The sequence below is a fragment of the Lethenteron reissneri genome, chromosome 20 (assembly GCF_015708825.2).
Source record: "Lethenteron reissneri isolate LAM-NWPU_2019-01 chromosome 20, ASM1570882v1, whole genome shotgun sequence".
NCBI lineage: Eukaryota > Metazoa > Chordata > Hyperoartia > Petromyzontiformes > Petromyzontidae > Lethenteron > Lethenteron reissneri.
Genome location: NC_083798.1, coordinates 13,518,923 through 13,532,614, shown reverse-complemented (window position 1 = coordinate 13,532,614; position 13,692 = coordinate 13,518,923). Strand labels below are relative to the sequence as shown.

The 13,692-nt window shown below is 44.6% G+C and overlaps 2 protein-coding genes across 2 annotated transcripts in view; one reads left to right on the top strand and one right to left on the bottom strand.

Moving 5' to 3' along the window:
• LOC133344805 (collagen alpha-1(XVIII) chain-like) overlaps positions 1 to 5,191 on the top strand; it is a 41,481-nt gene extending 36,290 nt beyond the window's left edge. The window contains 5 exon segments of the mRNA XM_061555006.1: positions 31 to 348; positions 2,326 to 2,523; positions 4,060 to 4,175; positions 4,819 to 4,906; positions 4,908 to 5,191. Of these exon segments, the coding sequence (XP_061410990.1) occupies positions 31 to 348; positions 2,326 to 2,523; positions 4,060 to 4,175; positions 4,819 to 4,906; positions 4,908 to 5,039 (852 nt within the window). The 3' untranslated portion in view covers positions 5,040 to 5,191.
• Positions 5,192 to 8,576: 3,385 nt separating this feature from the next.
• The window catches only part of POU6F2 (POU class 6 homeobox 2), a 56,904-nt gene continuing 51,788 nt past the window's right edge, over positions 8,577 to 13,692 (bottom strand). Inside the window, exon 12 of the mRNA XM_061555005.1 lies at positions 8,577 to 13,001. Coding sequence (XP_061410989.1) covers positions 12,302 to 13,001 — 700 coding nt within the window. The 3' untranslated portion in view covers positions 8,577 to 12,301. The remainder of the gene's footprint in view (positions 13,002 to 13,692) is intronic.

The following is a 13,692-nucleotide window of genomic DNA, read 5'->3' as shown; positions in this document are numbered from 1 at the left end:
GCTGCTGCTGTCACTGCTATCACTTCACAGGCCTCGTCCCATGTGCTCAACATTATAAACCCGCTGCCCAGCTTCCCGGTGGTGGACCGCATCCCGACAAGTGGGCACGCCAGCTACCACCACCACCACAACAACAACAATGGCAACAATAACCTGGGCAGCAACCATCTGTCGCCATCTCACGTGGGGCATAACTCGGGAGGGATCGCGTACCCCAGCGGGGACCTGGGCCCACCGTCGCCCGCCGTCGGGTACCCGCAGGCGGGCAACGTCGGCCTGACATCGGCCGGGATCGCCTACCATGAGATCAACGCTGGTCACTCGTCTGCTGGCACCAGCCACCACGGGGTGAGCATCAGCCGGAGTGAGCCCAGACAGTGACTCGCGTGCAGAAGAAGCCCGTGTGGTAGCATCTGTCACAGTGAGATGAGCTGAGCTTGGTGGTGGCATGGTGGAGCAGTGGAGTGGTAGTGTGGTGCAGTGGTTGCGTGGTGCAGTGGTGGAGTGGTAACATGGTGGCGTGGTGGAGTGGTAGCATGGTGGAGTGGTGGAGTGGTAGCATGCTGGTGTGGTGGAGTGGTTGTGTGGTGGAGTGACTTTACTGTGGTAGTGCACTCCTGTAATCCAGTGCTTTGGAGGCAGCGTTTCTTGTGTGCCTCAAATTTTTGAAAATCCAAAACTCACGGTGGTCACGAGATGGCAGTACAGCAAATGGTTGATGAACCGATTTGTGCGGACATTGAGTGTTATCCCCTTTGTATGCACGATTTTCCTCCTGAATACTCTTTCACCTGGCTATAAATAAATAAAATATTAAACCATCTCAATACATAACTCTCACACAAGATTATTGATAAATACATATAACACAGGGTAAAGGTGCAGCCCTTGTAACTTATTTCTCGTGCCACTGCTGGTGGAAGGGCCTCCACTCGAGGGAGCTCTAGAGAGGCCTGCTAGATTATATCTGATCTACTCTTCCATGCTGAGCAGACATCGTGGAAAAGGTGGAAGTCCCCACACTTTATCCCTCCACATGTGACCTGTCGATTGACTAAATGTGGTGCACCAATATTTACATTTGGCTGGATGGTGGCAGCGGTGGGAGTTTAAAGGAACTTGCCCCATTGTTTCACCTGACCGCGCCAGGAGATAGAATCGAACCGGTCGCCTCTGCATTGCAAGTCCAGTGTGCTAACTGTTACACCATGGAAGTGTATATAGATTGAATGTTTTCTTTCGTCGCATGAGGGAGGTACAGTCTCTCTAGAATACTTGCCCATGTATATGAACTCTGAAACGGGGAGGTGGAACAGTCAGACGACTGTTACATGGAGCAGCTGCCCTGCCTGCCCCCATTCATCATCTCCGTCTCGATGCTGCCTTCCCTGTCACCTTCATCCTTTCAGCAGCGGTGCTGCCCCTCTCTGCACGTGTATGCTAGGAGCACCGCAGGGGGGTCCCAGGACAATAAAGAGCTTAATTTTTTAAAATATATATTGTTACGTCTCCAGGGGGAAAATGAATTTGTTTGGGTTTATTATTTATTTACCAGTTTATTTATTTTGTGATAAATGGAGATAATATTTACACTGCTTGTTGGTCCCGTTTTTGGACGGAGATTCCCGCAGAGAAAGGAAATGTTCGTGCTCAAAATCACGTTTAGAGAACCGTAAATTTGCCTCTTTCCAGCCCCCTGCATGGAAGGGATTTATTTTTCTGCCAAGAGGTCAGAGGTTGTTTTTTTATATAGAGTGCGTCACTAATAAAAAAAAAACTACCATCCAAGTACCGAGCAGAACTAGATTTTCAAGATACCAATATACAATGTTTCCATGTAATGATAAAATATTGCCATTTTCACTTTTGATTGCTTATGATCACCTATGCTGACAGGTATGCCACAAAATAAAACAAAATATTGGATGAGAAATATACATGGTAAATTCTTTAGCTTTTTCTAAAATGACCTTCGGTGTTTCGATTTAAAGCTTCATATTTAGACAAGATCAATCTGCGACTGGATGAAGGCCTCTCCAAGCCTCAACCATCCTAGTTATGAGTCTTACTAAAGCAAAGCATTAAAGAGGTCCGTCTACTGCGGAGATGGAGTGATGAGATCAGTTCTAGCTCAGGCGCTGGATGGAATGTTGCATCACAGGATCGTGACAGGTGGTGGCGACTTGGGGAGGAGGCCTTCAACAGTGGTTTTACCATGGCTGATGGTGATGATGCTGACAATGACAGTCTTCTTATAGCACCCTCTGCTATTGCGTGTCACACCTGCTAAAGTCCACCATTCCCCGTCCGTCCTTTGTCCCGCAGCTGCACCTGATAGCGCTGAACGCCCCGCAGACAGGGGACATGCGTGGCATCCGTGGTGCAGACTTCCAGTGCTTCCAGCAGGCGCGTGCCATCGGCCTGCACGGCACATACCGCGCCTTCCTCTCCTCCAAGGTGCAGGACTTGGCGTCCATCGTGCGACGGGCTGACCGTGCCTCCATGCCCATAATCAACCTCAAGGTAAGCCCCGGGAAGAGCGTGTTGTCACGCGGCTCTGGGTTGTCCATTATTAGAGGCGGCCTCAGTGTTGCCGACTCTTTGAAGCGGAAAGCTGCCAAATGAAGCACGGAAATTCAGGAAATGTCGCTCGATAGAACGTTCTAAATTCGTAAAAAATGACACGATAATTTAGCAAGTATTAAATGTAGTAAACTGATACAGTATTCTTAATATCTGCCAGGAATCATGTCACAGCACATTTTGGCAAGTATAACGTGCCACTTTTACGAAATTTTGTTGCGAGGGAAAGCCAAAAAGTCAAATCGATCTACAGACAAAATGTTAAGTTGCAACACTGTAGCTTCACTGTGTTTTGTGTACCCCCTCCGCTCCAGTAACAAAGGCCTTTCCTCAAAACCCCTGCTCAGTGGAAACTCACGGCTGTGCTGTGGCCCTTTGTTGCTTGAAACTCCCAGCTGACCGTTTTTACTGCTGGCTTCTCCTTTGCCTACAACCAGCCATGCATTCGTTTTTAACCCTTTAACTTTTCTTTCCATTACACCCTACAATCTGTAATCTTGGCCTTAAATTTGTTTTACAAAAATATAAAACCCTCGTTTCTTTCCTGCTCACCTGCATCATCTCGTGATGTTCATCCTTTGGTGTACATTGTCTTGAGATGTGGCTGCGTTCGTGTTTGTTTATTAAACAAAAAATGTTTTATCCATAGCCACTGCCTTTGATTGAAACAGGTGAGATCCCCAAGGAGGAGGAAGCTTTTTTTTACAGCTGTGCACCTAATCTCATCAAAGCCCGTGACAGGGTGTGGGATTTTGAGCAGTTTCCTCACTCTATTGATGTTTATATCCAGGGTGCAAATGTGCTGCTTCCGTTGTATATAAGCAGAACTTCGTTCTGTGTCGCTACATATAAATAAACAGATGTTTAGTTCATCAGCCTATTGGCATTCCACACCAATATACAGCAAAATGTGTTTAAGCAATCAAACTTTGGACTCGTTTTGACCTTCCAGGTCTCATCAGTAGAGTTGGGCTTGTTAAACAAATGTTGCTTAGGTAGATGGGATTGGTACGAGCATTCCATCTCTGTTCATTGCAAAAAGCAATATTCTACACGATTCCATTCCATTGTGAGAAACCCACAAGTCAGCCTTTGTTACTAGAAGTAAAATCAGCCAAGGTAATGATGGGAGTGCTGCAGTAACCCAAGCTTTAACCGTTCACTCTCCTGTGTGACGTTCTGCAAAGAGCTGGAACATGCTTCGTGTGTCGCGTGTGAACTCGCATAATCAGCCTGGCGCCGATGAGAGACCGCTGGCTCATTGGTGAAATCCTCCGTGCCACGCGCATTCAGAGCCTGTGCGGAGATGCTGAGACGATCAATCTTTCTCAACGACAGCACCGCGAGCGCCACCTTAGAAAGAGAACAGCTCGACGCTTATCCCGTAAATCGTTGGCACTTGCATAATGGATTGCCGCTTTGCAGTGTAGTAGTAGTGTGCGTGTGTGTTTATATGTTGGTTTCTTTACCTTTCAGGGAGAGGTGCTCTTCAGGAATTGGGAGGAGATTTTCTCAGGGTCCGGTGGACAAATGAACTCCAATGCTGCCATCTATTCCTTCGACGGCCGCAACATTCTGACGGACCAGGCCTGGTAACAATTGCACCTCCTTGCATAGCGCTGTTATAGTGGAGTAAAAGAAAAATGCATGTGCCTGAATATTAACGCGCAATAGTTTGCATGGTTACATACATTCTTTATCTTTGTGATCATTATCAGTATTTTATATTTTAAAAGCACTTTATATGTCATTATGTATCAAACAGCTTTAAAAACGGTTTAACATGTGAAGCAAAAGCCCCATGAGCTACGTACACAACAACCAATTACTGCACAAAGAAATATACGAATACATATCTTGTATTATAAAAACAATATAATGATTTTTTTGTTGTATTGTGCAAATAGATTGAAAAATATCACAGTTACATCATCATAGATACTCAGTAATGAGTAGAATGACAAAGAGAGAGATCCTACACAGAAATACAATAAAACAATATAAACAATTAGTTTACTATAAGTACAATATTCAGATGGACCGATGCAATTATCTGGTGTGCAGATGTTAGGTGGATTACTGCATCGCAGAATCATTAGAGATGGCAGTCGCTTGAGGAGACATTATTTCAGCACTGGTTTGACCCAGGCTTATGATGATAATAATGATGGAGTCCAACCCGTAAACGTTTACAAATTGTGAATAACATTGACGCAATAATGATATTAATTTCAGGCCCCAGAAGTTGGTGTGGCATGGCTCGGATGAACGAGGGCGCCGCCTAGTCACACAGTACTGCGAGATGTGGCGCGTGGGCGAGACTGGCCGTCACGGGCCAGGCCTCGCCGCTCTCCTCGCACCGCCTGCTGCAGCAGCAGCCGCATGGCTGCGCCTCCAGCTTCGCCGTGCTCTGCATGGAGAACAGCGTCGCTCACGAGCACGTCCGCCGGCGCTGAGCGCTCATCCTCCTCGTCATGATGCCCTCCCTCCCCTCCTGCTCCTCCTTTTCATCACAATCTTCCTCCTCTCCGTCCTCCTCATCCTCTTCATCCAACCACTTCTCCTCCTGCAACTATCCCTCCTCTTCTCTCACTTCTTGCCACCTCCTACTCCAACTCTTCCACATCATCACCATCCTCCTCTTCCTCGCCTCACTCGCACACGAGCCCATGTGGCAGAACAACTATGGTATGTGTTTGTGTATGCGTACATTTGTTATTTCAAACGTACGTGCGTACAACTATATATATCTGTCACTGACGGTACGAGATATGTTGTTTGAAAAAGTTAAGTACCCATTGCACATTTAATGAAACGATCGCTCACTGTCATCTGTGTCTGCTGTTTGATTTTGATATATCTCGCAGTGTGGACTGCAAGGTGGGTTATTTGGCTTGTGTGGCCCCTCTTGGGCCATGATGCATTGGGGACCATGTGGATCCCCGGCCAGTTGCCGAAGGGGATATATGATGCTTAATATGGGAAACGAGGTGAATATTGCCATTTTGAGGATGATGAGAGGTAGCGTGAAGGGTAGAGTGAGATGCTTACTTACCCATGACTCTGCTCCAGGTGCCACTGCCATCACTGTTGACCTCTGGTCCGTTGGCCCTCGGTATCATTACACTGTAATTTATAATGGATCAGCCTTGGTCATGCCTTCTACATGACAAATTGTCTTTCTCATTGTCTGTGAATTCACGTCTCAACAAAATGTGTTAAAAATTTGTTTATGATAAACTACGAGCAGATACAATTAAAAATAGCCAAGTAACAATATATCTGACCGTTTTAGAAACTTCCAGAGTGCTTAACATTTTTTTTATAAGATGCTGAAGAGCACAACAAACTGAGGCATCCTCTTAAGATCTTAATTTTTACGGTAAATGTATGCCTTCATACCACTCAAAATTGGATTTAAATGTAACCCAAGCATTTGTTTCTATGCACCCTATGAAATGATGCGTGTTTTTAAGTTTGAATCTTTCGTGTAAAACTCACAAAATAACAAAGATGTAAATAGTTATGCTTTTTTATGCAATTTTTAAAAAAATTTGACATCCTAAGAAAGATAAATCATTGTAAATGACTTTTCAAAAAAATTCACCCTGAATTAATAGATTCAAAATCACAATGAAAAAAATTCAAGCAATATTTATATTGGCAAAAAAGTGCTAAAATAACGTAGCGTTTTTTTATGCTGTTGAGCTTGGTTTGAAATCGGTTTAAAAATATTTGTATTTGATATCAGTCCACTTGCTTTTACCAGTTATACTGCATTTTATTTACCGTTGTAGCTGTCGGATTTAACTGTATTTTTAACTCTGAGATTTGTTTGCAAATATTTCCAAAAGTATTTCACCAACAACGACCTTTTAGTGTTGTATTAATACCTGTCCGGCATAGTCTCCTTGTCATACTGAATGTGTGCACTTCTCTGTGGGTCTTGTATCGTGTATATTAAATGTGTGCATTGATTTTTTTTACATAATTTCCCACTCCCTTTTTGCAATGTTTATTCTTCAAAATGTATCCAATATTTATAATCTGGGCTCTGTAGAATGGGTTTTACGATGGATATTTCCATTGCGCAAAAATTTACCAAAAAGTTGTTTTTTTCTTCCACAAGTATTTCTTATATGGTGCTGTATTAACTACTAGCAAGGCTTGAATGATTGTCAAGTTGACGAATTCATTGTGTGATCATATTCCTCTTTAAATGACCGTGAATATGATTAAGTTTTAAACCACGTTATTTTACATTCTCATGTCATGTATAAGTTTCAACTAAAAACAGTATATTTTTGCAACGCATTGCAGTTTTTAACGTGCCAGTCGACTTCCTAGTTGTGTGAAGAAATTGAGGACACACGTGTAATTGTGCAGTTCTGGATTGCATTGGGAGCATTTTCGAGAGTAATTCAAGCACACGTTTAGAGCCAAGTTAACGTTGACCACCTAACAGAACTCGCACTGCACTTCTCACCTGTTACTTAATGCCACGACACATCATGCATTTTGGTCCCATGGTAACATTGAAAGCAACAGTCGACAGCCAGAGTATAGCCTGTGTTGCATGTGCACACTGACACTTAATAAAGTGTTGGGGCTCTGACCTGCTCCTTGCCTTTGACTCAATTGAGGTGGATTGAGAGTTGCTGTGGTTACACTTTTCGATTCACGTTCACAGCTCATGAGCCTGAAATAAGTTATTGTTACCGAGGGGTAAGTTCGTCACTTGGCAGGTCGTGGGTAGTAGGAGTAAAGTGTGGTTACTCCCATCGCTTCGAAGATGTCTCACCAGCATAGAATAAGAGGCCAAAATGACCCTCGGTGAAGGGGGTTCTCCCTCTCTCCTGGAGGCTCTTCTTCCTGCAGTGGCGTTGAGCAAAAAAAATCGCAGGGGCTGCAGCTTTACCCGATCCAGCAAATGAGTTACTCGCATACACATTTTCTACTTCTATTTATTGTACAAAGGTTTCCGTGACATTGGGGGAAAAAAAAGATCTACAGATCATAGCACGTTACATTTTAAATCACAGCAAATGAAAAGTCCTAGTCTAGGATCAGCTTTGGTTTCTACTCATCAAACCCGGCAAGCGGATGTACCGTGAGTACACTCCTGGCGTCAACGTCACCCTCCAAGTGACCGAGCTCACGAGAGCGTCCCGTTCTTTTTGTCCCATAAGCCTCCCGCGTGACGCGCAGCACGTGTCACTCGAGCACAGTGAGACGCAGCACGTGTCACGTGTCACTCGAGCACAGTGAGACGCAGCACGTGTCACTCGAGCACGGTGAGACGCAGCACGTGTCACGTGTCACTCGAGCACAGTGAGACGCAGCACGTGTCACGTGTCACTCGAGCACGGTGAGACGCAGCACGTGTCACGTGTCACTCGAGCACGGTGAAACGCAGCACGTGTCACTCGAGCACGGTGAGACGCAGCACGTGTCACGTGTCACTCGAGCACAGTGAGACGCAGCACGTGTCACGTGTCACTCGAGCACGGTGAAACGCAGCACGTGTCACTCGAGCACGGTGAGACGCAGCACGTGTCACGTGTCACTCGAGCACGGTGAGACGCAGCACGTGTCACGTGTCACTCGAGCACGGTGAGACGCAGCACGTGTCACGTGTCACTAGAACACCGTGAGACGCAGCACGTGTCACGTGTCACTCGAGCACAGTGAGACGCAGCACGTGTCACTCGAGCACGGTGAGACGCAGCACGTGTCACGTGTCACTCGAGCACAGTGAGACGCAGCACGTGTCACTCGAGCACGGTGAGACGCAGCACGTGTCACGTGTCACTCGAGCACGGTGAGACGCAGCACGTGTCACGTGTCACTCGAGCACGGTGAGACGCAGCACGTGTCACGTGTCACTCGAGCACGGTGAGACGCAGCACGTGTCACTCGAGCACGGTGAGACGCAGCACGTGTCACGTGTCACTCGAGCATAGTGAGACGCAGCACGTGTCACTCGAGCACGGTGAAACGCAGCACGTGTCACGTGTCACTCGAGCACGGTGAGACGCAGCACGTGTCACGTGTCACTCGAGCACAGTGAGACGCAGCACGTGTCACGTGTCACTCGAGCACGGTGAGACGCCGCACGTGTCACGTGAGCACAGTGAGACGCAGCACGTGTCACTCGAGCACAGTGAAACGCAGCACGTGTCACGTGTCACTCGAGCACCGCGTTCTTCGGCCGCGCGATTCTTACAAAGCACGTCCCCGACGAGTTCCCGCAACACGTGCCGTGACGTCACTGAGGAGCGATCACGCAGCGGCCGACCCCGAGGAGCGGGATCGTCAGGCCGCACGATTGTGCTGCAAGCCCCGCGTCAGGCCTCCCTCTATTTGCGCTGTGCACGTTTGTTTTTGCCCGAACGTTTAGAAATACCGAAAGGTGAATAACACATAAATAACTGGATAAAAAAAACATATACAAAAGACATTTTAAAAAATGCTTACATCTTTTTTTCAAGAAATCTTTTCACTAAATTTTTGACAGTATTTTGTGAGGCTGTGTTGAGTATAGAATTTGTTGCGTTCTATATTGCTTAACTTTTTTAAAATCTTGGCACTTTGACCAATGTTCAGACATCAGATGCTTGAGGATCTGCGCTGGCTCCTTGAATTACAAGCCATTGCTGTAACTCCCCTCTAAAATGCAAGACGTTATTATTCGTATTCTCATTTATGGGTTTCGTTATAATTACAGGTGTGAAAGCAAATGCCAATATTTGGTAGAGCATTGAGGATTTTATAAATCAGAATGCAGGGTTTGAGGTAAATTAGAGCGATTGACTTCCTTGGCATTAAAGTTTAACCCATAAATCGTCAATCCTTCAAAATTGATTTAAAATGATATGAAAGAAACTTACTTAACCAAATAAATAAACAAATAGAATGTAAATAACATCAAACGGTTGATAGAAAGGAGGTGCTTTGGTCCAGCTGGGGGAATTGCTGCAAAGGCATTACAGGATATATAACAGCAGAAATATACTTTTTGGTTAAAGCTTTAGCATATATAATATACACATCCACTGTGGTAGTCCCATGCACGAGTCCTGTATTTTTGTCACTGCTAACCTAAGCTCGTATGGTTTGGGTATGATGGTGTATGTAGAACCATACAGAGTGATTGGCACACAAGCAACGTTCAAACTACTTAGGGAGAACCTCTCATGACTGGGACATATTCTTTGGTGGGTGGGAAAAATGTATTATCAGGAGGAAATGTGGCTGCAAATGGTATGAAGATACTTTTTTATTTAAATAGTTGTCTGAGATGTATGGGGATTTTGCCCAGGAGAAAAATGCATGATGACCTCGCTGTTAAAAAGTACCACTGCTATGTGCCACCTTATATGCGTCTTTGTGTTGCTAATCAGAAAACGCATCGTTTGCTCATGTATGCTGCATCAAAGCCTTACAACACCGGTAAACATTATAACTGCGTGCTGTTCAGTATTTCAATTTCTAAATGTTCTAATAGTACTTGTATACAAACATTGTACATCGTGGGGAAAATAATGACGTTAGCAGTCCTGAGAATCTAGGTTGCTAATTTTATGCCCTTACCATTGACTGTGCACATATATGGTGGTGGGCGGGTGGATGTGGACTGGTGTGTAATTTAATTTGTATTCAAATCTAAATAGAATTTTACTGACAACTACAAGGCTGATATGGCGAATACAATTATGCAGTATTGTATTATCTCATATGATGAAAGATACTGTTTCAAAAACATTTAATTGGCTCAATATAAACCAAAAACTCTGAAAAAAATTTTAACTACTCTTGCTGCTTGGTATATGGATTTAGTTGAATATTTTGACTGTAGGTGGATAAAAGTGTTTCTTTCGGAAAGGTATACACGGTAATCGCAGGAGCAAACTGCGGCCTTGCAAAGTCATAAATCTTGGGATCATTTTATACGTAAAGTGGACATGACAGCCACCTTTTTGTCATTTTGAAGGATGACAACACAGCATGAGGGTACAAACTGGCAATAACCAATGAACCTCAGACTTTCCGAGAGTGGACCATGTTGCCTTCCTAAAGCTGACCAATTTCTGTTTAAAATAAAGCGTGTTTACGGTTTTTACACTTCGCAACCTTTCCCTTTGGCTTTACATCTTGTGCAAGGCAGTTTCTGATTAATGCATTCAGACTGACTCAACTGCTGGTGGCAATTCTGAGATAAGAGGTCAACACATTAAACGTGAGAGGCCCTAATGGTTTCTTCTAAGATCACGCCCATCTGTGACAAAGGGAGATGGAGCTCAGCAGTTATCTTCAACTGCAATGCCTGCATGGTGTGATGGGGCACTGTGATGCTGCGGGACATGCAGTGAACTGCTCAGTGGCGTAACTCGATGTCTCCGGAACTAAGATGATCCCTTCAAGAAAATGAACACGTGGCAGTCCCTGTCCACAGCCGTGAGCGATGCAACAACAATGCTGCAAACGTATTATGAAATTGATTTAAATTGATTAAATATCTACTTTTTTTCGATGGTTGAGAGCGTACAATGAATGTGCTGGGAAATGATGTGTTTCTCATGATCTTCAACTGCTTTCACTGTCAGGGTCACAAGTTAGTCTGCTTTCTACAAGACACCCGCTGCAGGCTGTGTAGGTCTCTTATTGGCAACACTCTGGGCCAATCAGCCCAGGAAGTGCATTTGTGACATACTTTGGGTTATTTCTGTTTTACAAACACTCTTTAAAAATCCATCTAATAGCTACCACGTAACCAGATGTGTTCATTCTCATTATAATTTTTTTGGAGTAAAGTGTGGCTATGGAGCACCACTTTGCTATTAGTGTGCCTTGTATGAACGGATTTGGTTTTGCTAAGGTATCTTTGGCTGAGTCATCAGAATAAAGTAATTCCATATTAAAGCTTTAACATCACGCAGCGGATATTCACTACAAGTCACATTTACATATATGCAAAGTGTTAACACATCCAACCAGGTATACTGTATATAAAGCCTTTTTCACTTGTTTTCCGTCTAGTTTTTTTTGTTATTATCACCTATACACATCCCATCAGATTAAAATCTGACCACACTTGTAATAATGTAAAGGCCAGACCTTAAGAAACCACTCTTTGGGACAAACATTTAAATACGCATAAAAGACCAAAAGTCAAACATTTCCCATAAAATCTAATTTTCTGCAGTTGAAGCTCTGCATAGAAAATAGCAAGAGGTTGGCAATATCATTGATGGTCGATAAAGCTTTGTGATGGCATTTTTGTGTGCATGTGTATACATATACTCTCAAACCAGACTGTTCCCATCAATTTGCCATACTTCCAATATATGTCAAGAAAAAAACACAAGCTGTTCATAATTTGCACAAAAGTTAAAGTAGAAGACTTTAAGCGGAAAGACATACGGTTAGCAATAAAACGTTAACCTTCTGAAAATGTGCAGAAATGTGCAATAATAGTATGACTCAAACAAAGCTCAGTTATCTATGTAACGCTACGAAGGTGTACCTTACCATCAAAATTAAACAGAACCAAAAACACAAGCATAGGGAATATTTTCCCCCAATAGTGGAAATCACTGTAAATCAAAACATTTTTTTCTTATCTTCAGGTTAAAAAGTGATCTTTAATTCTTCAAAAACAAGAGTCCATTCCAGTTATCCAGGTGGCCTGGTCTCCCTGCGCATAATCCACACCAAGCTAGTCAAAGCCGTGAGATGATTCTTCCTCTGCTGGGATTTTGGTGAGGCCTTGCGACAACGCCGCGTGTTCAAAAGTGCCAGGGCCCGGTTCGGTCACCACCACCTTTGGCAGGCCGGTTGCCGGTTGTGGCACGACCAGCGATTGCGGCGTCGTTGGCAGCGCAGGTGGTGGTGGCGGCGGCAGCGGCGGTGGCGGTGTGGCAGGGTCGTGCTGCTTGAGACGTTTGATGGTGTTTTTGAGTGCTTGCCGCTTATTGCAGAACCAGACGCGCACAACCTCGCGGTCATAGCACAGTCTCTCGGCAATGGCCGTCATCTCCTGGCCCGAGGGGTGTGTGTTTCGCTCGAAGTGCGCATTGAGCAACTCCAGCGCCTGCGGCGTGAAAGAGGTGCGGCGCTTGCGCTTCTTGGAGGGCTCGCCGCCCACGAAGTCGCTCAAGCTCTGGAGGCCGGCCTGCTTGCGGGCCTCAGCCTCCTCCATCCAGCGCTCCAACACAGGCTTGATCTTCTGCGCGCTCTTGGGTGTGATGTCCAGCTTCTCGAACCTGGCAGGACATAAAAGCCCAGGGTTCAGTTTTCCTGAGGCCCCGTGGGAGTCGAGAGAGCTGCTGCTATTAGCGCTCGCGTTAATTGCGTCTCCAGCTCTTGCTGCTCCGAAGGCCGGCAGGAACAAGTCGGCTCGCATGAGGAGGGCGTTCCTGCCAGAAGTTGGAGAAAAAAGTCTCACTTTGTGGCCGACTGCCTTAACAGTTTGCTTTACAAATTATCTGCTGCTTTGTGTTTGGTGAGGGTAAATGTATGGTTTACATTAAAAAAAACATTTTTTTAAAAATAACTGCAGTTCAATACTGACATTTGAATATTTGCAGTAATTAGTGGTAATTATATATTTCCAAAGGCTTGCGTTTGAATTATAGTGATTAGTGTAAAAAGTATGGATGTAAAAAAAAACATGTTTGATCTATTTGGGCGAATACATGAATACTCATCACTTATCATTTACATGACGTTTAAAGTGAAGGTCAAAGAATGAGGAATTATTGTATAATTAACTACTAACAACGGTATTTATCCATGAAAGTCGCACTGAGTCTCAACCATTTTTGAAGAGTATTATAACTTGTGCTTTTTGATCAATTTATTTTAAATAAGGATTTTGCATGTGGTAGAAAACTGGAGAACCAGGAGAATATCTGCTCATAATTTAAGGTGTGGTTGGCTTCATGAAGCCATATTCTGTACCGCCATCATCTGGCCAAATTGTGCTCAGTGTGTTTTGAAGTTTAAGGATTCTGCGTGATCCGGAAACCAGTCTACACAACAAAGGCTCATTCCTAGCAGCAGCCTCAGCCGCACCAACCTTACAATAATAATACAAAACTCCCATCC